Below are 23,002 nucleotides of genomic sequence, written 5' to 3' on the forward strand. Positions count from 1 at the left end.
CTTACTTCAGTAGCGAATGGCAATTGATATGCATAGTTCATGAATGAGAATTATTTAAGAAAAAGTCACTTGCTGATTTTGTGTTTGGGTTTTTTAAACAGATAAAAGTCTTGCCAGTGCAATCTCCTCCTGCACCTTCTCCTCCACTTACTTCTCCTGAGGGGGACAAAGGCAGTACACAGATACTTAAAGATGGAGTCGGCATTGCTGGTGCAACAGCAGCAGTTATATCCACAGGTATAAAAGGGCACTCTGAATGTATGAAATTACTTCTCTCTTTAAAGAAAAATAATTGTATTGCTTTATGCCACTATTATTCCAAAAAATCTGCTGAAAATATTACCATAAATCGTTATTTCGCTAACATCTTCACATTAAAATATATTTTTATATTGCAGTTCTCCAAATGTACTTAGGTAAGGCTGGTGTTTGGTGCATGTGCGATGGCAAGAAGTACCAAAACTTCAGGAGTTTGTTGCCTGGTTAGCATGCTTTTTGGTGTGTAAATCAGAAAGTCCATTGCACTTTCAGTAGTCTTCCACAGTATGGAGTACAATGCTTGATAAAGAAGAAAGGACATGCTTTGTCTTGCCTTACTTCCATCCTAAACAGAAGCAAAATGTACTGGAAATGGCTGTTACCAAAAGGCCATCAGACACTACTGTTACACTCCAGAAAGTATTAAAATAGAGATAAAGATGTGGTTGTCTGCTTCGTTTTTCACTGAAAAAACAAAATTCAGGAGCAATGGGCCAGGTTAAACCAAGACCTCATTTAAAACAGAAGGGCAAAGAACTTTATTCTAAAATGGGTGGTGGAAAAGGAGTAATCTAGTTAGAGCTAAACTGCTCTCTGAGCAGTCTCATTATTACACTGTAATGGGACAATTTGTAAATTGTCAGCAATTTGTTCCTCACCAAATCCTGGGCACCTGCTAAAGTGCCCAGAAAGCTGATGGGAAAAGTTTACTATGTTTTCAAATTTTTGCCATTTTAAGCTGCTTTTACAAAGAAACTCTCCCTCTGCTTTGCCTCCTCCACCTCCTTATCGCTACCTCTCCTTCACTGCTAGTCAACATTGGAGCAGAATAGTTAAGCATTTCATACTAAAAGAAACCTGTCAGGTTTACAAATGTTACTGAGCCAAAATAAGAGTTTAATAAAGTATATTACAGTTTCATAATTCTCTTCACATCCACATCTGTGCCTCTTGCAGCTTCTGCTGTCAAACAGAAAATAGACATGAATGTGGGAATCAGGAGCATTACAGTGTTTTTACAAGTTTCAGTTGTTCTAGAAATCCAAATTTCATTTGAGCACAAATAATACTGTAGTTCATGTAAAAAAAAAATGGCAGGTTTCTTTTATCTTATTTAATGCTTCAGTCTATTGCCTCACCACCAAGACATATTCTTATTAGGTCACGATAAATCCTGGTCCCATTGAAGTTAATGGAAAAGCTTCCGTTGACTTCAGTGAGGTCAGGCTTTCACCCCTTATTTTGTTTTTTTGCTTATCCACAGAGAATGATCTCTGTGGCAGGTCTGAGTTATTTCAGGTGCCTGTCGTTTCTTGAACAGACAGTTGTTTTTTGGTTTCTATAGGAAGTGTCATCTTAAACATGAACTTGACTGTTGTTTTGGCAGATTTTAACTATAGAAATAAAACAAGGTATTTTAGAGTAATGCATTTGGTTACAGTCTTCACTTTGACCTATGACTATGTTCTTACACTACATCTAACTTGGTTCTAACTTTGAAGTATAACGGAATCCATATGCAGATGGAATTCAGTGACAAGCATAGATAGGTGTAGGCTGGAATAAACTCATCGTAGTGTGATGTAGGAGGGTTTTAAAGGCTGATTCATCCGGTTGAGAAAGAAAGAAATGAATGCTGCTGTGAATATCTGCTGGGTTGGAGATACTTATCATGGGATTTGGCACCAGCATGTTGTTGTGCAGTAGATACAATTTTAAAAGGGAAAACATTGGAGAACAAAACTGCATTTGGTGTTAGTGGGGACACAGTGCAATGAAGGTGCCATTTTAAGTATCCCAGTGCAGAGGCAACTGGTCCTAGAGTTGCTTTCAAATATACTGGAATGCAGAGGGAGACACTTCAGTGCAATGTGATCTTTTAAAGAGGACAGGGGAAGCCTGTGTAGCTAACAATTTTGGTATCTAGTCAAAATCCTGGTTTAACTTTAATCTGCCAAAATTTCATGACTTATCCTTTGCTGCGTTGCAAGCTAAGTTGTTAACTGTTAGTAAACTGTGTTCTTAGAGAGAAAAAAGCATATACGCAGAAGGTGCATGATGTTTTTGCATTTTGTGTGCATCAATTTAATTCAATATGACTTTCAGCGAGAGCCACTGACATAAATTTTGATAGAGTGTGATGGCTTTGCCTGAAGTGGGCAGATTCCATAAATATGGCTTGTAATTTTTCAGTTTGCGTCTATGTTAACAAGCATGGGAAAGCTGGACCTCACCTGGATAAGAAGAAAGTTCAGCAGCTTCCAGACCACTTTGGACCAGGTCCTGTAAATGTGGTACTTCAGCAGGCTGTGCAGGCCTGTGTAGACTGTGCCTATCTATCCAAAACAGTCTTTGGATTCCTAAAATCAGGGCATCATGGAGGGGAGATGATAACAGGTATGCAGAGACACTGAATTTTTCCAGTTTGTTCACTAGATTATGTTTGAGAAATGTGACTGTGGTGTGGGGTAGTGGAGTTGAGGTAGTAGCAAAGCAGTGATTTAATATTTTTATGTTACTTTTGTAAATCTTTAAGCATAGATAAAAATACCCAATTGTGGCCATGTTTAATGGTTGTGTATCTGTGGCCAGCACTTAATTTATTTCTTAATATAGAGTGTAAAATGATACAAACCAGTTTTCTATATTTGAATTCAGCACTAGCAATGTGAAATTACATATACAGCATTTTGATTTTTTTTTTTATTAAATAGAACTTGCTTACCATGCTAAATAGATATAGCCAAACATTTGTCAAGTAAATTCAATGCAAGTCAAAGTTCAGCTTTATTAATTCAAGTCACTCTTAGTCTTATCCATACGTGGTGTTTGTCTTCTTGATGATGTAACCAAGTGGGTGAAAAGTTTCAAACTAATCTTCTTAGATTCCAGATAACTGATTCCATATGTTAAACAGAACTGTTGTTACTTCTCTTTTTTTTTCCCCTGTACTAATATTCTAGAGGCGTCTTAGGGTCTGTGTTTGAGTACCTATGTCCTCTACTACAGAATGGGTTTATTTCTTCTTTATACTAGCGGCAGCTCTGTTGATAAATTATGCTCTTAGCTCAAACTCAATAGCTGCATCTTGCCATTTTTTTTCCTTCTGGGTTGGCAATCTTCTGTATAGTAGTAAACGTATTAATTCACAATTTCATCACTGACAGTAAAAAGGGTTTGTAATTTTTCAGTTTGCGTCTATGTTAACAGGCCTTTGTGATGCACGTTATCCTTGTTTTTTTATTGATTGTTTATAAGGGATTAAATCCTGGCCCAAGGATATGTATAAGTAAGGGGTGTGAATAGAGCTGGGCAGAAAAGCGTAATTCTGTTTTCTGGAGGATTTAGTGATTTTGAAATTTGGTTTAGTTCCAATTTGGAACAAAAGCCCCAAAGTTCTCCACAAAAGGGAATTACCATTATTTGTCCACCTCTACTGGAAATCCAGGCAGATGAGAAGCCACAAGTGAGAACTTGGGAGTCCTGCTCCCGGCTACCTATCCGCCCGCTAAACAGGCTGCCAAGGAGCCGAACAGGCAAGCTGGAAGGAAAACAATTGGAATCCTAGCTGGTTTCTGGCAGAATTTCACTGAAATTGAACTATATCCACCAATGTTTCAGCTTCAACAAATTGACAGATTCTGTTGAAAAAATGTTTTGTCAAAAGTTTTCCAACCAGCTCTGGGGTGTAGAACACTTGAGAAAGGAGAGGAATTGTATAGCAGAATAAAATGAGGAGCGATAGAATGAAATTAAGAAAGGGAATATGAAGTCTGAATATCAGGAAAAAAATGATCCTTTGGCTTGTGGAATGACGTCCCAAGGAAAGTGATGGAAGTTCCAGTGTTGGGCAGTTTTTCTAAATTGACTGGGCAAAACACTAGTAAATATAAAGCGGGTTGGGCAACTTTGCAAAATTCAAGTTGTCCACTTGCTTAGAGTGAGTATCTTTGGACTTGTTGGTTAAAAAAAATTATTTTTTTCATTAACTTTATCATAGTAAAGGATAAGCAAGTAAATTTTATGTGGGCTGGTGAGTTGTCATGACAAATTTTCTTGTCTTCTGTAGGGATCAATCCGGCACTGACAGGCAGATGGACAAGATGACCTTAAGTCTCTCCCACCTCTAGATTCTGTGGCAATAGCTATAGGGATCAGGAGGAGTTCCCATGAATGTTTTTTAAAAAAAATTTTTAAAATAGTATTTTCATTGGGCTAGGAGGCTTGTGGACGGTATCATACTCTTCTCCCTGTCTTCAGTGATTACCATGGCACATTGTGATGCCTGGGGAGAACTTCTTTTGTCCAAATTATTTATTAGGTCTGTTATTTGGTGATCCTCATCATAACAACTGATTGCTTCACAACTGTTACTAGATTTACCCTCATCCATGTGAGATAAAGTTGTATTATTTCCATTTTGTAAATGGGAAACTGAGGCACACAGAGTAAGTGGCTTCCCCAAGGTCACATGGGAAGACTATAAGGCCATCCAGATGGATCGTGGATTTTTGTTGAGGGACAGTGCTGTTTTGCAGTAACTCTGTCAGAAAATGTATGAGAGACCATGTAGCTCATTCAGTCTCTGTAACTGATTCAGAGCTAGGTGGAATCTGTTCTCTGATAACCATAAGGATCAGAGAGTCTTCTGTGACTGATCCTGAAGTGGTACAGTGAGTCCTGAGGATTTCGTTTGGATTTCAGAGTTTTATTAATCCAAGCGACTTGAGTGGTTTCTTCGCCATAAAGGAAAGAAGGGCCAGGATTTGTCCCTAATTCACTGATTCTTATAATTCAGTAATCCACAGTGAGTCATCCAGTTATGAGAGCAAATTGAGTGAGGTTCTATTGTAGCATTTTTATACTAAATTATATTTACTACATTTATAAAAGACCTGTACAACATGGCGTCACATTGGAGGTGTTATTTGTATCGCTTTTCTGATATTCGTTTAAATCACACTAAATATGTTTTTAAAACTGAATACATTATCCATTGTTGATGCTGGAGTGATGCTCAGCATGGCATGGCTTCTAATTCAGATTTCTGTGATTTAATGACTTACTTACAAAGGTGTGTTTTTGAAAGCACACCTCTGTTTTCCCATCAGTGGCATGTGATGCTCTCCTGCTCTTTTTACTTTTTTTCAGAGAAAGTGAAACACTTATATTCAATACTTGTACACCCCCAAATCATATGTGATGAGTAGGAAAGGCAAGAAGACAAAACAGTAGAAATGTTAACATTCATAGCCACTTCTTTTTAGCCATAAATTACATTTTTGTTACCTATTCAATTTGTGATGTGTTACATTATACATTATTTCTGAGTAGGAAGTACACAGCTAATGCAATAATTGCTCACCTAGTGGCCTGGAATTAGTGTTCTTAAGACTTTTTTTTTATCTCACTATTTGCCAGAAGAAGAAGATTGGCTTTTTCCTAAAACATTTTAATTCCTATTGATTCTTTTAATACAACAAATGTAAAATAAGGTATATACATATCACCCTTCATGTTGTCAAAGATGCATGTAATAAACTATTGTCTTTTAAAGCAACTTAACTACCACTGGTATCTGTTCCTGGGGTCCTTACGCTGGCTGATTTCCTACTGAAATAAATGGTAGCTTGACCTGCACAATGACTACTAGATTGGGTTCTATAATGCTTCTTAAATAACACAGCTTCTAAAAATGGCAAGCCAGTCACTCCCTGGCCATCATTGTAGTTGTAACAGATGACAGTCTGCAACAATGAGTATGATCAGTACCATTTAACAAATCAGGTCTCTAAGTACTATAAAAGTTTCTTCTGTCTTATCTCCTGTAAACATTTGACATTTCTTGTTGTTCAATAAACAAATAACAGAAATTAAACACTCAGTATAAGTGGAGCCAATCTGAATTTACACAGATGTAACTGAGATCAGAATCTGGCCCTTTGAAGGTAAATATGCTAAATAGTCTCATAAGAACAATCGTTTACCTCTCTTTTTTTTCTCCAACTTTGTTTAAATCAAAGCAGGATGTCTTATTTTAGTTAGTGGTGGTTATACACTCTACTTCCTGGTGTTTGGATGGTGTCTGACATCTTCTTCTTACTGACAGCCTCTTTTGATGGGGAGAAACACGCCATCAATCTTCCTTCTGTAAACAGTGCATCGTTTGTCCTGCGTTTCTTGGAGAAGCTCTGCCACAGTCTGCAATGTGATAATCTTTTTAGTAGCCAGCCCTTCAGCCCTTACATGGGGAGTGCACATAATCCTACGGAATATGATAGGAACAAACCAGGTAATACTAAATTATACTATTTCTTTTTCAAGTACAGTATGCATGGTTATTTTGTGTAATTCATTTTTTTTCTTGTCTTTCCTACAACTTAAACTGATTAAAATGAGTACTTTATGGTTCTTTGTAAAATTAGTCATAGTGTGGTGTGGTGATTTAAACCACAAGTTGAAAAATAGAATTGTTCAGAAAGGTCTTCTCTTTAGGCAAATAAAGAAATGTATACATCACACCACTGTCTTGCTGCTAGATCTAGTTTAAACTTCACATTTAATCTGCTTGATTTACGCACACATAGTAAAATACTTTTAACTCTTAGCAGCAAAATATAATTATTACCTGCCTAAAAGAAATTTATCTTATAAGACTCAATGCAGCCAACTGATCTATCCAACTGAAAGGTGCTTCATCCTGCTTCTCTCTCTTCCTTCTGTGACCATTTCAAAGTTGTTAGACTGCATGTAGTCCATATGTATTTCCATCATAGGTAGGGAGAGAAACCAAGATTTATAGAGGGCTGGCTGTGGTGGTTTAGGAAATGAAAAACTCACTTCTGCAAGTAGAGAATGCAACACCCCACCCAAAACAGAACCCCTTATCTTGACTGCAAGGACAAGCATGGTACCCCTCCAGTCTCTTTCCGCACTCAGCCACTGACTACAGTGTCAGCAGTGTCCAGGACATAGCCCGTAATGAGACTAAGATAACTCTATAGAGAACTGAAAAAGTGAGAGTTTAAATGAAATAATCCTAAAGATAAAGGAATAAGACCAGAAAATGATATTAAAAAAACCCGTCTCTCATAATGAAGGTCACAGAAACCAAGACCATTAATGTTAGAGATGTTTAAGTGTTTTTGCACAGGCAACCGAAAAGGAAAGAAAAATAAATTAAGAAGCCATGCTAATGTTGCCCTAGTCCTTTAGCTCTTGATTTTTAGTTAAATATTTCTGAGACGTATAGCTGCCATCTATATGATATATAATAATACTGCCTAATTCTTATATAGTGCTTTTCAACAGTAGGTTTCAAAGCGCTCATTATCCCCATTTAAAAGATAGGAAAAGTGACTTATGCAAGGTCATCCAGAAGGTCAATGGCAGAGTTGGGAATAGAACCCAGGTCTCCTGAGTGTCACAGGCCAGTGCTCTATCCACTTGATCATAACTGCAAACATTTGACATGGCTGCAGTCTCAGATGATTCTTACTAAGGGAGAAACTTGGAGGGCTGTATAGAAGCTGATCCTGTGTTTCTGTGAGCTCCTTTGGAAGTCAGTAGTGTTTTTCCTCTTATGGAGTTAATAGTTTAAAACTAGCTGTAATCTGACTGTAATTTCAAAAGTTTGGTTGATAAAGTGGAAAAATAGATGCAATATGCCATTAAGCTTGTCTTATCTTGTCTGTCAAGCAAACTCTGTATTTTAAACTCTCTTCAGGGTGAAGCCAGTTCAAGGCAACTTGGGTGATAACTGTCTAACCAAACTATATTTTAGCCCTGAAAGTTTGTGTGACGATAGCGGAGCCTGCCTGATAAGGTTAAGCTAATAGTGAAATATATTATCACTGATTCAAAATGGTGTAGGCTACTACTATCTGTGTTATGCTACACTCAGGCAAGACACACAATATGGGGAGCAGAACTAAAATCCAGTGAGTGAATACAGCACGCATTCACCTAACTTTTTTTTCCCTCTTTCTCCCAACAATTTTATTAGTTCTGAAATGAAAAGACTGTAACTTTTTCTATTGACAGCAAAAGAGGAAATATCAGAAAACAGAAGTACAAAACGATATTCTCAGGATTCTCCACCCTACGCAGCCCCTCTCTCCCCTAAACTTCCCAGAACTGAAGCTCACCCATCTGAAGGTAACTTGAGTGTACTTGTTGCAGTTTGTGGGAGGGTTATTTGTGTTCACAGCATTTCCAATAAAAGAGAAACAAGCACAACCAGCTTTGCCTAGCCTCAGCCATCAGCTGGTGACTGAATGCATAGTCACAGTGGGGAACGGTGTGTGTGTGTGGGGGGGGTGAGTAATTATCGGTGAGTGGGCACAAATATTGCACTTTGGGAGAACTAATGTGAGCTTTGGTCTCTAACCCAACTAGCCCTTTTTAGGAAAGGGTTTAAGATTCACTGCAGATCATTGATGAATGAAGATGTCTGCTTAATGTGCAACAACTTGCTAAAAAGCCAATAGGGTGCTACATCCCATTAAAAAGGGATAGAAAATAAACTACCATAACAACTGTGTAAAATACATATACTTTCTGCACATATGAAGTATTGCAGTATCTGTTGTTAGTCTAACTTGAGTTCAGAGAAGGACAGTTAGGATGGCAGGAGATTTGCAAGGGTTGATTATGTCAGTCAATTAGAGATTTGTGACCTGATTCTGAGCTCCTGCAGCTCCCACTAGGTTCAGTGGGATCTCTGCTCCTCTTTAGATGGAGTTATTATACTATATTTAGAAAGCAAGAAGAGATGATATTAAATGCTAGGTTTATTTAAGACTGATCAGTCATTCCTTTTCATCTAGTCTAATAATACCAGAAGCTGGGGACACAGAAATTGGTAGCAAATTTAGAATTGATTTACAAAGGAAATACTGTTTTATACATACAATACATCTGTGGAATTGAATCAGACATTTCTAATGGACTTAGAGGAGTCTGGGTATGTCCATGAATAAGTGTAGTACACATAGTTATACTAAAATAGGGTTGCTATTATAGTTATACTAAAATAGGGTTGGAGCTAACCAACATTTATGATTCAAAGATAGGCCAGTTAACTGCAGTGTCCAGTAAGGAATCCCCTGCACTCAAAATAAGCTTGATCACATTCCAGTCCCCATTTGATATATTGGTCTAATAACTATATAGTACAAGGAAATTTTAAGAACCAGTAAGTTCATTTATTATACAGTATGGTTGCCTGGATTTCCAAAAAAAAAAATCTGTAGGGAAAATAAATGTGTTGCCGTATTTGAGGATCAGAATTTGTCTTGTCTTGAAACACAAACAGTTTTTGATAAAACTTGAAACAGTTTGATAAGGTTTTTATGTGTTTGAAGAGGCAAAATATTCTCCAACATTGTATGTCTCCCCATCAGCCTTTTAGGGCAATGTACTCTAGTGAAAATCTAGTGGTAATTTCAGATCTCTTAGTCCTGGGCTACTTAGCAATAAAGACCAATTCCAGGAATGTTCTGGCTCCATTGAGACATAGTTGGCTTGAAGTATCATTTGAAAAGAGAAAATGGAATACTTGTTTGAAAGGATTTTCTTTTAGCAACCATTTTCCTTCTAATCTGCTCAGGGATATATATGTTCTACAAGTTTTTGCTATGTATTCTGCTATTTAACAGTTTCCTCTTAAAGTCATAGGAGATAATGGAAAAAAGCTGCAACCTAAGTGGCTAATTACTGTAGCCAAATACATCGCTTTAGTCCTGTATTAAGAAGAACTTTCGACTTCTGCTTCCACATCCCAGAGGAGCTAAAAGATTTCTCAAATTCTTGTGCAGATCTTCTCAGCTCCTCTGTGGGCCTCCGTAACACTGAACCATAAGGCCTCTTTCCACGTCTGTCAATAGTCTGCTCCAAACACCTGGGATTCAGAAATAGACCTTCCAGCAAGACTTAAGAAAGCCTCATATCTGTGCCTTCTCATCATAGCTTATCTCAGACATTCAAAAGATCAGAGTGTTCAAGAAGACGGAAACTATCAAATTCTGAAACTCGGTCAGATCTCAGACCATATGACTGCTGATTAGACAAGATCTCCTTAAAGTGGGGCCGTTAGAGCATCCCATATTCACTGAAAAGTGACAGCCTGCTGGTTGAACGGGGGGATCTTGATTTGAAGAGGACTGTTCTGAGCTGGTTATATCAACCTGGGATTGAGTGATCCTTAGTTGATTCAGTTTAAATTAAATAGATGGATAATCAAAGCAAATCAATAAAGTTCGTCAACTATGGCTCTTCTTTGAGAGATTGCACATTGTGGGTGTGTGTGTGTCCTGAGCACAGTTGCCAGAAATTTTTCCCTCAGTCGTACACACTGGGGTAGCTCAAGCGCCCTTTGGGGCCACATGCTCATAGCACCGATGTAAAGCACCTGTGTCCCCTCAGTTCCTTCTGACTGCCCGTGACAATCGCTGGAACTGTTCTCCTTGCTTTGGTAAGCTTTCTCAGTGATCTTCCTTTTCCTATAACTGTGTATAGTTTGGTTAGTTGTAAATAGTCAGTCAGTTTTTAGTCAGTGTAGTGTTGTTTGTGTATCTCACTTAGGTAGCAGAGTTTGGTCCATTACCCGGTGCCGAGGCATGCCTCAGTTGCTGGCCTTCAAGTCCTATGGCTCCTGCAACAAGGCAGTGCCCCTGAGCAACCCACATTCTAGCCGCCTAAAGTGCTTGGAAGAGGCTCACGTTGGGGACTGCTGCCATATCTGCAGGGACTTTAAGCCTTACACAAAGAAGGAGCCAGGAAGCCAGGCTGAAGTTTTTACTCTTGGAGTTGGCACTGAGACCTTTCTCCAAACCATGCCGGTCACACTCTGCACCGAGTACGTTGGCGTTGATAAGGATTGCTCCGTCTGCCGTGCAAGAGTCCTGGCACCGATCACCATCCTCAGTGCCTAGGAAAGGGCACAAAGCAGTTGGCCGAGAGGAGACAATCCCCAGCACAGAAGACAGCCAGGCATGGGGATCAGAGAAAAATCTTGTACAGAAAGCCTCCAGACCTGGATGAGTAGCCACCCCAAAAGAGTTAGTAGAGAGCCTATAGGGAGTGGGAAAAGGAATTGATCTGCATAAAAATCTACATCTTGGAGGTTAGAAAATGTAGGAATAAAGTGAGAATTGCTGGGTCTAGTTTAATTAGCTCTTGCTCAGGAAACTAAAATAAGGTTTTTTAGTTATATCATTTAAAAGAGAATAAGGCTGGATGAGGTTGGGCTGTGTGGATGGGGAGAAGATTAAAGATAATCTAGGTATGGCCCAAAACCAAAGAAATACTTTGCCCTGGTTTTCAATAAGGATGATAATATGGATCATGAAGGCAGTATGATTGATGGAAATAGGAGTATAAAATTGGAAACTACCACATCTGAGGTGGAAATGAAATTTGAACAATTTAATGTGCTCAAATGACGGTGGTTGGATAACTTCCACCCCAGAATACTGAAAAAACTGGCACATGAGATTGGTAGTCCGGTAGCAAAGATTATTAATAAATCCCTCTGTTATGGAGTAGTACCATATGACGAGAATAGCTAATGTTTAAGAAAGGAGGGGGGGAAAGGGATCCGGGCAATTACCTGTTAATCTGACCTCAGTTGTATGCAACACCTTCAAACAAATTGTGAAGGAAAGAATAATTAAATTCATGGAGATAAATGATAAAGGGGATGTAATGCAACATGGGCTTACCAAAGATAGATCATGCCAGAATAACCTGATTTCCTCCTTTGAGAAGAAAACTGGTTCTTTTAGATAAGGGAAATGCAGTACAGTACACCCATAGTTCTCCAAAATCCCTTTATCTGAAAATTCTAGTTATCTGAATCCATAGTGTATCCCCCCCATGTAGCCCTGCAAATCACAGGCTGTACATCCACACTGACAAAATATGGCATTGATATTGACCTTCTGCTTAAAGAAATCTCTGCAAACAGCATCTACCTGCCAGGGAACTGCAGGGCTGGAGAAAGATAATTTACAGCAAAATGTCTGATTCATGTGGTTCTATGGCTGCAACATTGTGTCCAGTTCAAAGTGCAGTCCATGTATCTAGCTGTATACACAAGGGATCGATAGCTCACACTCCTCTCCCATCACAGGGCCCCACAGTGTGGGTCATAGCCCTTCCCAGTGACCAGCAGGGTGAGGGTCTCACCAACATTACAGTCATCACTCAGGAGCCATGTTCAGCCACAGCTCAGAGCAGGCAACCTGGGCACTGAGACAGCCACAGGGCAGGTAGGTGTGCAGGAGAAGAGCTGACACAGAGCGCCGCCTTTCATTGACTCATAGCCTGGAATGGCAACAACAGCAGCCAGTTGGGTAAAGCGATGCCCCTGCATGACTTCACCATTGCCATCTGTACCCAGACCTTCACTGCCTTCCAGCCCGCAGCAGGAATCTGTCTCAAAATAACACTTCTATTTATCTAAACGTCCAGTTATACAAAAGTTTCAGATGTCCCCCACCCTATTTGGATAAATGGGAATGTATTGTAGGTCTAATATACTTGGATTTCAGTAAAGTATTTGATATGGGACCACATGGGAAATTTAGTGTTAATCCCCATCTTCTCTAAGTTAACAAGAATTGTAAGGTGGATAAGGAACTGGCTAAAGGGGAAAAGGCACTGGGTTGTGCTGAAAGGTGAACTATCAGACTGGAGGGAGGTTTAGTGGAGTTGCTCATTGTTCTGTCTTGGGACCAATCTTATTCAATATTTTTATTAATCATCTTGGCACAAAAAGTAGGAGAGCTCTAATGACATTTTCTAATGATACAAAGTTGGGACGAATCATAAATGAATACAGAAGAGATTGGAATGTTATACAGGAAGATCTGGAAGACTTTGAAGACTGATGTGATAGGAATGGGATGAAATTCAGTAGTACACATTGCAAGGTCATGCACTTAGGGTGTAATAATAAGAATTCTTCTTCAATTGCTTGCTCATGTCGATTCCATTGTAGGTGCATGCACAGTTACCGGAATATTTTCCCCCATAGCAGTTCCCATAGGGCCAGCTTCAGTGTCCCCTTGAGTCCCACGCACATGGCTTGGTATATTAGGTGCTGCCGGCCCTATGCCTCTTCAATTCCTTTTTTCCTCTGTGGACAGTTACTGGAACTGTGTCTTGCTTGCTGCTTCTGCAAATGCCTCTTAGCAATTTAGTGTTAAGTGTTCTCTTAAGTAATTGTTAAATAGTTAGTATTGTTAGTTAATAGTGTAAATAGTTTAGTAGGTAAGGTAGTCCCCTTAGGGACCTCCACCCTATGGCAGGGCATTCCCTGATCACTGGGCTTCAGTTGTCTGAAGTGCCTTGGGGAGTCGCATAGGAAGGACAAGTGTCGGATCTGTAAGGTGTTCAGACCGCGAACTCAAAAGGAGCGGGAAATCCGTCTGAAGGCCTTGTTGATGGAGGCAGCTTTGAGACTGGCTTCGGAGCTGTCCCACTCCATCCCGATACTGAGCACCACGTCAGTGCAGAACGCTCCTCTGGCACCGGAAACATAGTGGCAACAAGCTGCTTCTTCGCTGTTGAAGAAGCAAAAGAAACAGCACTCAGAGAGAGACCGCTGCCCCGCACAAAGGAAGGCTAAGGACACAGGGTCGAGTGCGGGAGCGGCACAGATCCAGCGGGCCGAGCAGTCCCTGCAGGAACAAGATTCTCCTAGGGCTCCGCGCTCTGCCAGAGAGCACCCTCTGACTCTGGAGAGTGGAAGAGGGCCTCTGCAGCTCGTGGTGCCATTGACACCGAAAGTGTTTCAAGCTGCAAGCGACCTGATGGCCCTGTCCTTACTTCCAATGCCAATGCCCCGGATGGAGCAGGCAAAGGGGAGGGTGCTGGCGTTGAAGGGGAAAACCCCCATGGGAACCCCTCCCCAGTGACTGCACCATTCTCCGGAGTCCCAACATGCTTCTCCACAGTCCAGGTTACCATGGAGAATATTGCCACCCTCAAGGCATCGATCCCTGAGGTCATGCTCTCCGGCACCGAGACGGTCACCAGAGGCAGAATACTGGAGGAGCCCAGCAGCGTCGACATGACACTGCTCTCAGTCACCGGCACCAAAAGCTTCAGTCCCAGCAGGATGGCACTGGTCCTGCTCTAGATCGAGCAGATGCTCATTGGGGCTAGGCATCGATCTCAGTTCCCAGCACCAAAGAGTTCGCCCATGCATGCAGATGCAGAACGCAGTCGCCGACATCGGAGCATTCACCCAGGGAGGAGCAGCATTCTCATCAGTCTTCCGCACCGAGATGTTCCCTAGTTGAAGGTCTGCTTCAGCAAGGCACCAGTCCAAGCAGCGGTACCACCGGTCGCCGGACTCATGCTCCCCGTCTCCAAGGCGGCGGTCATTGGAGCATTAGCGAGACAGGCACACCACATGCTGCTCCTGTTCTACACAGCACCACCTGGCAAGAAGGGTCAGGCACAGGTCACCTGGGAGCGAGTCTGATGACTCCGAGGAGGACAGAGCCCCAGCAGCCTATCCTGCTCAGACCCATCGCCCTGGGGGGCAGGAGCAAGGTCCCTTTCAGGCTGCATCAGGTTGGCTTCAGGGCCAGTGGTCGACCCAATGGCCATACTGGAACCCCTGGGGGTTCCCTGTGAACATGGGGACCCATTCCCTCATATTGTCAGGGAAACAGTCTGCAGCCCCGGCACCCCCTGTGGAGGCCCTCAGCTGTCCTTCGGAAGTGGAATCTGATCCACTGGAGGGAACATCTACAGAGGTGCCCCTGCGCCCAGGGGAAGTGCCACCTCCTCTAGCCCCGGGACAGTCATCCTCCTCCTCCCCGGATGAGGCCGTTGTTGCAGCACCATCAGCCCCCTTGGACGATTTTTGCACTCATCAGGAGCTTTTTAAGAGGATGGCCTTGAATCTGGAGTTGGAAGTGGAGGAGCTGCAGGAGTAATCCAATAACCTCTTCAGTGTCATAGCAGCTGCAGCACCGGCTCAGGTCACCCTGCCAGTACTTGAAGGGGTCCTTAAGCTGGCTAAGGGTCTGTGGCAAACGCCATCCTCTCTGCCTTCAACCTCAAAGAGAGCAGAGAAGAAGTATTATGTCCCTGCAAAGGGATTTGAATACTTATTCATACACCCCGCACCAAGCTCCCTGGTCGTGGCAGCTGCCAATGAGCGGGACAGGCAGGGGCAGCCCGGCTCAACTCCCAAAAATAAAGACAACGAAAAGCTGGACCTGTTTGGGAGAAAAATGCATTCCTCTGCCAGTCTGCAATTCCACGTTGCCAACCAGCAGGTGCTGTTAGGGAGGTATAACTACAACCTGGACTACCTCAAACGTTTTGGGGAGGCCCTGCCCACAAGGCAAGCACCGGACTTCTCCACCATCTTGGAGGAAGACAAGACAGTGGCCCGAGCAGCCTTACAGGCAGCCTTAGATGCAGCTGACTTGGCTACAAGATCTCCATGCGCCGGTGTTCGTGGCTGCAGTTGTCTGGTATGTCCCAAGAGGTGCAACAGTCCATACAGGACCTGCCGTTTGATGGAAGTGCATTCTTCTCGGAGCAGACAGACACCAAGCTCCATGGGCTGAAGGACTGGATGGCCACGTTGCGCTTGTTGGGCCTTTACACGAGAAGGCAATTCCGCCCACAACAGCAACAGCTGCCTAGATTCCAGGCGCAGCGCTTTGGGACCAACAGAAGGAGAGATAGAGACAGGAGTGTTAGGCAGCTCCAGGTGGCCCTGCCTCCTTCCTCTGCTAACCAGCCGGCTCCCTCCGGGTGCTGGGGCGACAGCACCAGTCGTTTTGATGGTGCGCCCAAGGACAGCATTCCAGTCTCGCGCCAGGATCTTATGTCCCTGCTTTTCTTGAACCGACTTGCCCCCTTCCTCCCGGCATGGGCCCATCTAACATCCAACCAGTGGATCCTGGGCACCATTGCAGCGGGTTATACTTTACAATTTTGTTCCTCCCCCTCCACACACTTTCCCGCCCCAATACCCCCTCTCAGGGAGCAACTCTTCGTGCAGGAGGTGGAGAACCTTCTGTCACTGGGAGCTATGGAAGAGGTTCCATCGGACATGAGAGGAAGAGGTTTCTTTTCCTGCTATTTCCTCATTCCCAAGGCGAAAGGGGGCCTCAGACCCATTTTGGACCTGCGGGACCTAAACAGATACATCAAAAGGCTGAAGTTCTGTGTGGTCTCCCTAACCTCCATCATCCCCTCATTGGATCCAGGAGGTTGGTATGCCGTCTTCAATCTGAAGGACGCATATTTTCATATATCGATATTTCCATGACACAGGCGCTATCTCCGATTTGTGGTGGGGGGCTCCCACTTTGACCTTCCCCTTTGACCTGTCATCTGCCCCAAGGGTATTTACAAAATGCATGGCAGTAATGGCTGCGTATCTCAGGTGCCGAGGGGTGCAGATTTACCCGTTTCTTTAATCAGAGGCAGGTTGCGGGGCCAGGTTCAAACCAGTTTAGACTTAGTGCGGGCCATTTGTCACTGTCTGGGCCTGCTGGTGAACAAGCAAAGATCCACTCTTGTGCCAGTACAGAAAATAGAATTTATCAGGTCCGTTCTCAACTTGACGCAGGTTAGAGCGTTTCTGCCACAGGCTCGGTTCAAGGCCATGACCAGCCTGATCGTGAATCTATGGGCCTTTCCCCTTACGACGGTACAAACTTGCCTGCAGTTGCTGGGCATATGGCAGCATGGTCACACACATCTGAAACTCAGACCGCTCCAGCTATGGTTGACCTCTGTGTATGCCCTGAGCAGGCACCACATGGACAGGATGGTTATGGTGTCCCCGCAGATCCTAGCCTACCTGGGTTGGTGGTCGGACCCCCGGGCGGTAATTGGGGGAAGCCCTTTGCAGACCTGGGGCCCTCAATGACTGGTTTCAGACGCTTTGGACTTGGGGTGGGGGGCACATATCAGCTCCGGCCACAGCACCCGGTTGAGGGAAGACCAGGAACTGCACATAAACATCAGAGAGCTTAGGGCGATCCATTTAGCATGCTGAGTGTTTCTTCCCTTCCTGAGAGGCAAGATAGTTCAGGTCCTGACGGACAACACCGTTGCAATGTACTATATCAACAGGCAGGGCGGGACCTGCTCCCCAGCTCTCTGTCAGGAGGTGGTGGAATCTGGTGATAATCCACGATATTCACCTGGTAGCTTCACACCTCCCTGGTATCAAGAATGCCACAGCAGACCATCTCAGCATGACCGTCTTACCTTCCCACAAGTGGTCTCTCCACTCGTCAGTAGCTGACATGATCTTCCAGAGGTTTCCCCAAGTGGATCTCTTCGCCTCCAAGGTCAACAAGAAGTGCAGCCAGTTCTGCTCCCTCTGGGGGCTAGACAAGGGAACATTGTTGGATGCCTTCCTACTTCCCTGGTCGGGGAGGCTTCTGTACGCTTTCACTCCCATTCCGTTGATTCACAGGGTCCTGTTAAAAACCAAGCGAGACAAGGAGAGGGTTATTCTTATAGCGCCTGCGTGGCCCAGGCAACACTGGTTCATGACACTCCTGGAGCTGTCAGTTGCACTCCTCTTCCCCCGGAGTTGCTATGTTGGCATGACCTGCTTTCTCAGAATCAGGGGTACCTCCTGCACCCGGATCTGGAGTCCCTGCACCTGACGGCATGGAGGCTGAATGGCTGAGCTTGGAGGAATGAACTTGGTCATCACAGGTGCAGGCCATACTAATGGGTAGCAGGAAGCCTTCTACAAGGTCATCGTATTTAGCCAAGTGGAAGAGATTCACTTGCTGGGCTGCAGTGCAGGCACACCCCACCAGGCGCCAGTTCAGGTGGTTTTGGATTACCTGCTGCACCTTAAGCTTCAGGGCCTAGCTACTGTGTCATTGAAGGTGCATCTGGCCACCATCTCAGCCTTCCACCTGTGTGAATCAGGTCAATTTTTCTCATGCAATGGTGGCTAGGTTCCTGAAGGGTATAGAAAGACTCTACCCCCGAGTCAGAGATCCATTACCATCCTGGGACCTAAATTTAGTCCTCTCTAGGCTCACGGGGGCACTGTTCAAGCCTTTGGCTACCTGCCCCCTTCAGCTATTATCGTGGAAGGTGGCCTGCCTAGTGGCCATCACCTTGGCTAGAAGTGTCTGAGATCAGGGCACTTACCTCGGAGCCACCTTACACAATTTTTTTATGAGGACATGGTCCAGTTGAGGCCCCACCTGGCCTTCCTGCCCAAGGTGGGGTCACAATTCCATACAGCCAGGACATCTTCCTGCTAGTATTCTTCCCAAAGCTGCATGCTTCAGAAGATGAACAGGGGTGGCACACATTGGATGTACACAGAGCCCTGGCCTTTTACAGAGAAAGGACAGACCATTTTGTAAGTCCACGCAGCTGTTCGTCGCACTGGCCGATAGGATAAAAGGCTTACCTCTCTCGTTGCAGCGGATCTCCTGCATATGCTTCTGCTACGAGCCGGCAAAGGTTCCCCTCCTGGGCAACGTCACAGCTCACTTGACTAGAGCGCAGGCTTCTTCGGCGGCATTCGTAGCACGAGTGCCTATTCAGGACATATGCAAAGCTGCTTCCTGGTCATCGATGCACACCTTTACATCCCATTACACCATCGTTCAGCAAACCAGGGATGATGGCAGCTTCAGCCAACTTATAAACTCTGAACCCACCTCCAAGGTACTGCTTGCCGGTCACCTATAATGGAATGGACATGAGCAAGCACTCGAAGAAGAAAAGACTGTTACTTACCTTGTAACTGTTGTTCTTTGAGAGGTGTTGCTCATGTCCATTCCATGACCCGACCCCCGTTCCCGCTGTCAGAGTTGACGGCAAGAAGGAACTGAGGAGGTATAGGGTCGGCAGTGCCTAATATACCGTGCCGTGTGCAGTACTCCAGGAGGCGCCGAAGCTGCCCTTACAGGAACTGCTAAGGGGAAAAAAATTCCAGTAACCGTGCATGGGGATGCACACGCACCTACAATGGAATGGACACGAGCAGCACGTCTTGAAGAACAAGTTACAAGGTGAGTAACTGTCTTTTTTTGCAACAAGCTAGGGCTCATCTGTTGGAAGCAATAGAGGAGGAGAGAGGTCTGTTTGTGTTGGTCATTCACAGGATAATTACAAACCACCAATGTGAGATGGCTACAGAAAAGAGAAATGCAATCCTAGCATGCATCAGGAGGTGCATTTCCAATAGAGAGAGAGTTTTTAATACCATTTTACATGGCATTGGTAAAACCTTATTGGAATACTGTATACGATTCTGGTCAACCATGTTCAAGAAAGATGAATTCAAAATGGCATAGGTGCAAAGAAGAGCTACTAGGATGATCAGGGGAATAGAGAACCTATCTTATAAGCAGAGATTGAAAGGCCGTGGCTTATTTAGCCTAGCAAAACTAAGGCTGTCAAGGGATATGATTGCTCTCTATAAATACATGAGAGAGGTAAACATCAGAGAAGGTGAAGAGCTATTTAAGCTAGAAACAGTGTTGGCACAAGAACTAATGTGTATAAACTAGCCATGAATAAACTCAGGCTGGAAATTAGAAGGTTTCTAACCATCAGAAGAATGAGTTTCTGGAGTTGTGGAGGCAAACAGCTTAATTAGTTTTGAGAAAGGTGGACAAATCTGAGTGTGATTGTATGCCAGGATTGCTTTGTGGGGTGCAGGGTTTGGCAGTTCTCTTTTTTCCAGTTTGTTTTATATTCCTATAATCTCATGCTTCAGTGTTTCAGATGGTTACCTGCAAGGGTAAGGGAGGGATTTTTTGCCCCAGTTATTCTGGATTGTTTTATCTTCTTCCTCTGAAGCATACGAGATGGCCAGTTTGGAGATGGGATGCTGGATGGGGTGGACTGATGTGCTGGGGTAGTAGTAATAGTAAGCATCCTTCAGTCTCGAGAAACCATGGGTATGGATTCCTGAGAGGCAGAAAATATACTCAGTTGGTTTTATAGCAGTCACAGCTGTGGCTGAAGAGACCTACTTGAGAGAGTTAATCTCTGCCATATTTGTCACATTTAAAGATGGTGTTTCACCCCAAGAGGTTTACCTTTTGAGTTCTTTCTCCTCCGCTAAGCCAGACTGCTTCCTCTCATAGCTTTGGAGACCTTTACTGAGCTCTTGTTTCCAAAGCGTGATCTTCCCAGTTATCTAGATCCATGTCCTTTTCTTTGAGGTCTCGCTTGCACAAATCCTTGAAACACAGTTTTGGGCATCCTTTAGGTCTTTTTCCAGATGCCAATTCGCCATAGAGGATATCCTTTGGGATGCGCCCATCATTTATTCGGCACATATGCCCAAGCCAGTGAAGGTGTCTCTGGTTAAGGAATGTTTGCATGCTGACCCACTTGAGCACCTTCTGTTGGCGTCTCTGTCCCACCAGGAAGATTTCAAAAATTTGACGAAGACAGCACATGTGGAAGCTGATGAGCCTTTTTTCCTGATGAGAGTATAAAGTCCATGAGAGTATAAGGCCCATGTGCACTGGGGTGGTAGGGAGCATTCTCTCTTCTCAAATGCTTGATTGATTAGATATGTGGGATCAGGAATGAATTTTTCCCCAGGTCAGAGTGGCAGTGACCTTAGAGGTTTTTTTGCCTTCCTGTGCAGCATACTAGGATCATCTGAGTATCTCTCTCCTAATCTTTTCCCTGCCATTGCGGGGGCCTTGGGTGTTGATGCACCTTATTTCTCCTATTCTCTCCCTTTGGTTCATAATAGTTTAGTGTCCTGTAGGTTTTAGTACTTTAGACTAATTTTGGTGGTTGGGTTTAGTGTGCGGGTGCTGGGTAGTGTTTGTACCCTGGGGGATTTGATAGCAGCTTTTAACTACCTGAAAGGGGGTTCCAGGGAGGATGGAGCTAGGCTGTTTTCAGTGGTGGCAGATGACAGAACAAGGAGCAGTGGTCTCAAGTTGCAGGGGGGGGAGGTCTAGGTTGGACATTAGGAAAAAGTTTTTCACTAGGAGGGTGGTGAAGCACTGGAATGGGTTACCTAGGAAGGTGGAATCTCCATCTTTAGAGGTTTTTAAGATGCAGCTTGACAAAACACTCACTGGGATTATTTACCTGAGGTTAGTCCTGCTTTGAGCAGGGGGTTGGACTAGAGGACCTCGTGAGGTCCCTTCCAACTCTATGATTCTATGATATACAGGAGGTCAGACCTGATGATCTGGTGGCACTTCAGGCCTTAATCTCTGACTCTATGAACCTTCTTTCCCTCCATATATGAATTCAGGGCCTATTTCAGAATAGGTTCAAACCGTTAATATCTTGAAAAGAAAAAACTCATCTGTCAGAGAATTTCATAAAGTTGTCTTAAGGAAGTTTTAGTCTCCACCATCATCTCCAAGCTCTCTGACTTCAGAGATAAAGCTGTATAATCTAGATAAGCAAAATCTGAGTGTCATTTAACATTACTCACACTGACAGTCTTTCCTCTTTCAAAATCTTAGTGTCAGGTAAAAAAAAATTCTTTTTTTTTTCTTCCTTCCTAACAGGATCCTCTGCTTCCTTGCAATAAAAGGGACTGTTTCTAAGGCACTGGAAATTGTATGCTGGTTAAGCCCAAAGGGCTCTAGTCGTTAATCCCTATTGCAGTATGTCCCCTCCTGTTAATTTATTCTACAAACCAAAAGTCCTGAGATATAAATCTACAGTTGATTCTCAAACTCTTCCATTCAGCATTTATATATCCATTTAAGATCTCCCTTTATTTTTTCTTCCCAGTCTGAAGTTTCTAGCAATTCTCTCTCATTCTTTAATTTGTCCTGTTTTTTCTAACCCTCTAATTTTATTTTATTTTTATTGCTAATCATTGACTACACATCTTGAAGACTCTTAATTTTTGTGTAGGTTACTATTGGTGTGGTTACTATGGTTTTCAGTTCAGTAATATTTTAAACTGGAGAATTTAGAGGGGAGGGAATATATTATGCACAGGCCTCAGTAGCCAAGATGAGGATGTTTTCACCTTTTGATATAGGTACATATCTAGCAGACTTTTTAATCTCTTGCACAGTGATAGTTTGCCTTTTAGTCCAGTTCTGGAAGGTCTAAGTTTAAAAGGCCTGAATCAGTCTTACTCAATATTTGTGACGGAAAAGTGTTCTTCTAATCAAATACTCAGCCCTTGTAATCCTTCTTTCTTCATTTAGCAGTTGGATTATGTCAGCAAGAAGGATTTATTAATTGCTTAAAACACAGAGAGAATCTATTTCTTATTTTCCTTCAGGATTATGCTAAAATAATCACTGCTAAAATAAACCCAGTTCTTCCAGGTCTCAAGAATACTTCTAAATCAGGTTTTGAAAAAGAGAACATCTGGTATATGATAGACCTCTAAAGCCATATGTGAGACGGATCACAACTTTTCAAGAAAACTTTGGTTCTTTTACCTTCATTTTAATTCCAGATGCTGTTGTGGTGCAGGAAATAAATGAAAGCTACAATAGCTAGAAGAGTAAAGAGCATGTGTTTTTGATAACTTCTGAGAAATATGCTTTTTCCAAAAGAGTAAAGATTACTTCATGCGTACATATAATACATATACTTAAAAGATTTGCAGGGTGGCAGGATGGGTTTAGCATTTGCACTTTCATGAGCAAGTGTAAAATAGATTTTCTCCTATAGATGCTGCTTTTGGCAGGTCTCTATGCTGTGATCTCAATTTAGTTTTCTTTGAAGTGAAAAGATTTTCTTAATTTTATTCATCACTCCC

At 43.1% G+C, this 23,002-nt stretch overlaps 1 protein-coding gene across 7 annotated transcripts in view; it reads left to right on the forward strand.

Annotated features, from left to right (window-relative positions):
- The window catches only part of SCML2 (Scm polycomb group protein like 2), a 188,664-nt gene that overhangs the window by 108,754 nt on the left and 56,908 nt on the right, over nt 1-23,002 (forward strand). For all 7 annotated transcript variants that reach the window (XR_010923262.1, XR_010923263.1, XR_010923264.1 and 4 more), the window contains 4 exons: nt 102-237; nt 2,452-2,655; nt 6,368-6,550; nt 8,302-8,415. Coding sequence is in view for 4 of the 7 variants with exons in the window: in XM_067566080.1 (XP_067422181.1) it covers nt 102-237; nt 2,452-2,655; nt 6,368-6,550; nt 8,302-8,415 (637 nt within the window). In the remaining 3 variants the exon portion in view is untranslated. The remainder of the gene's footprint in view (nt 1-101; nt 238-2,451; nt 2,656-6,367; nt 6,551-8,301; nt 8,416-23,002) is intronic.

Source organism: Emydura macquarii, unplaced genomic scaffold, assembly GCF_026122565.2.
Source record: "Emydura macquarii macquarii isolate MOO-44397 ecotype Brisbane River unplaced genomic scaffold, CSIRO-AGI_Emac_v2 contig_2734, whole genome shotgun sequence".
Lineage (NCBI taxonomy): Eukaryota > Metazoa > Chordata > Testudines > Chelidae > Emydura > Emydura macquarii.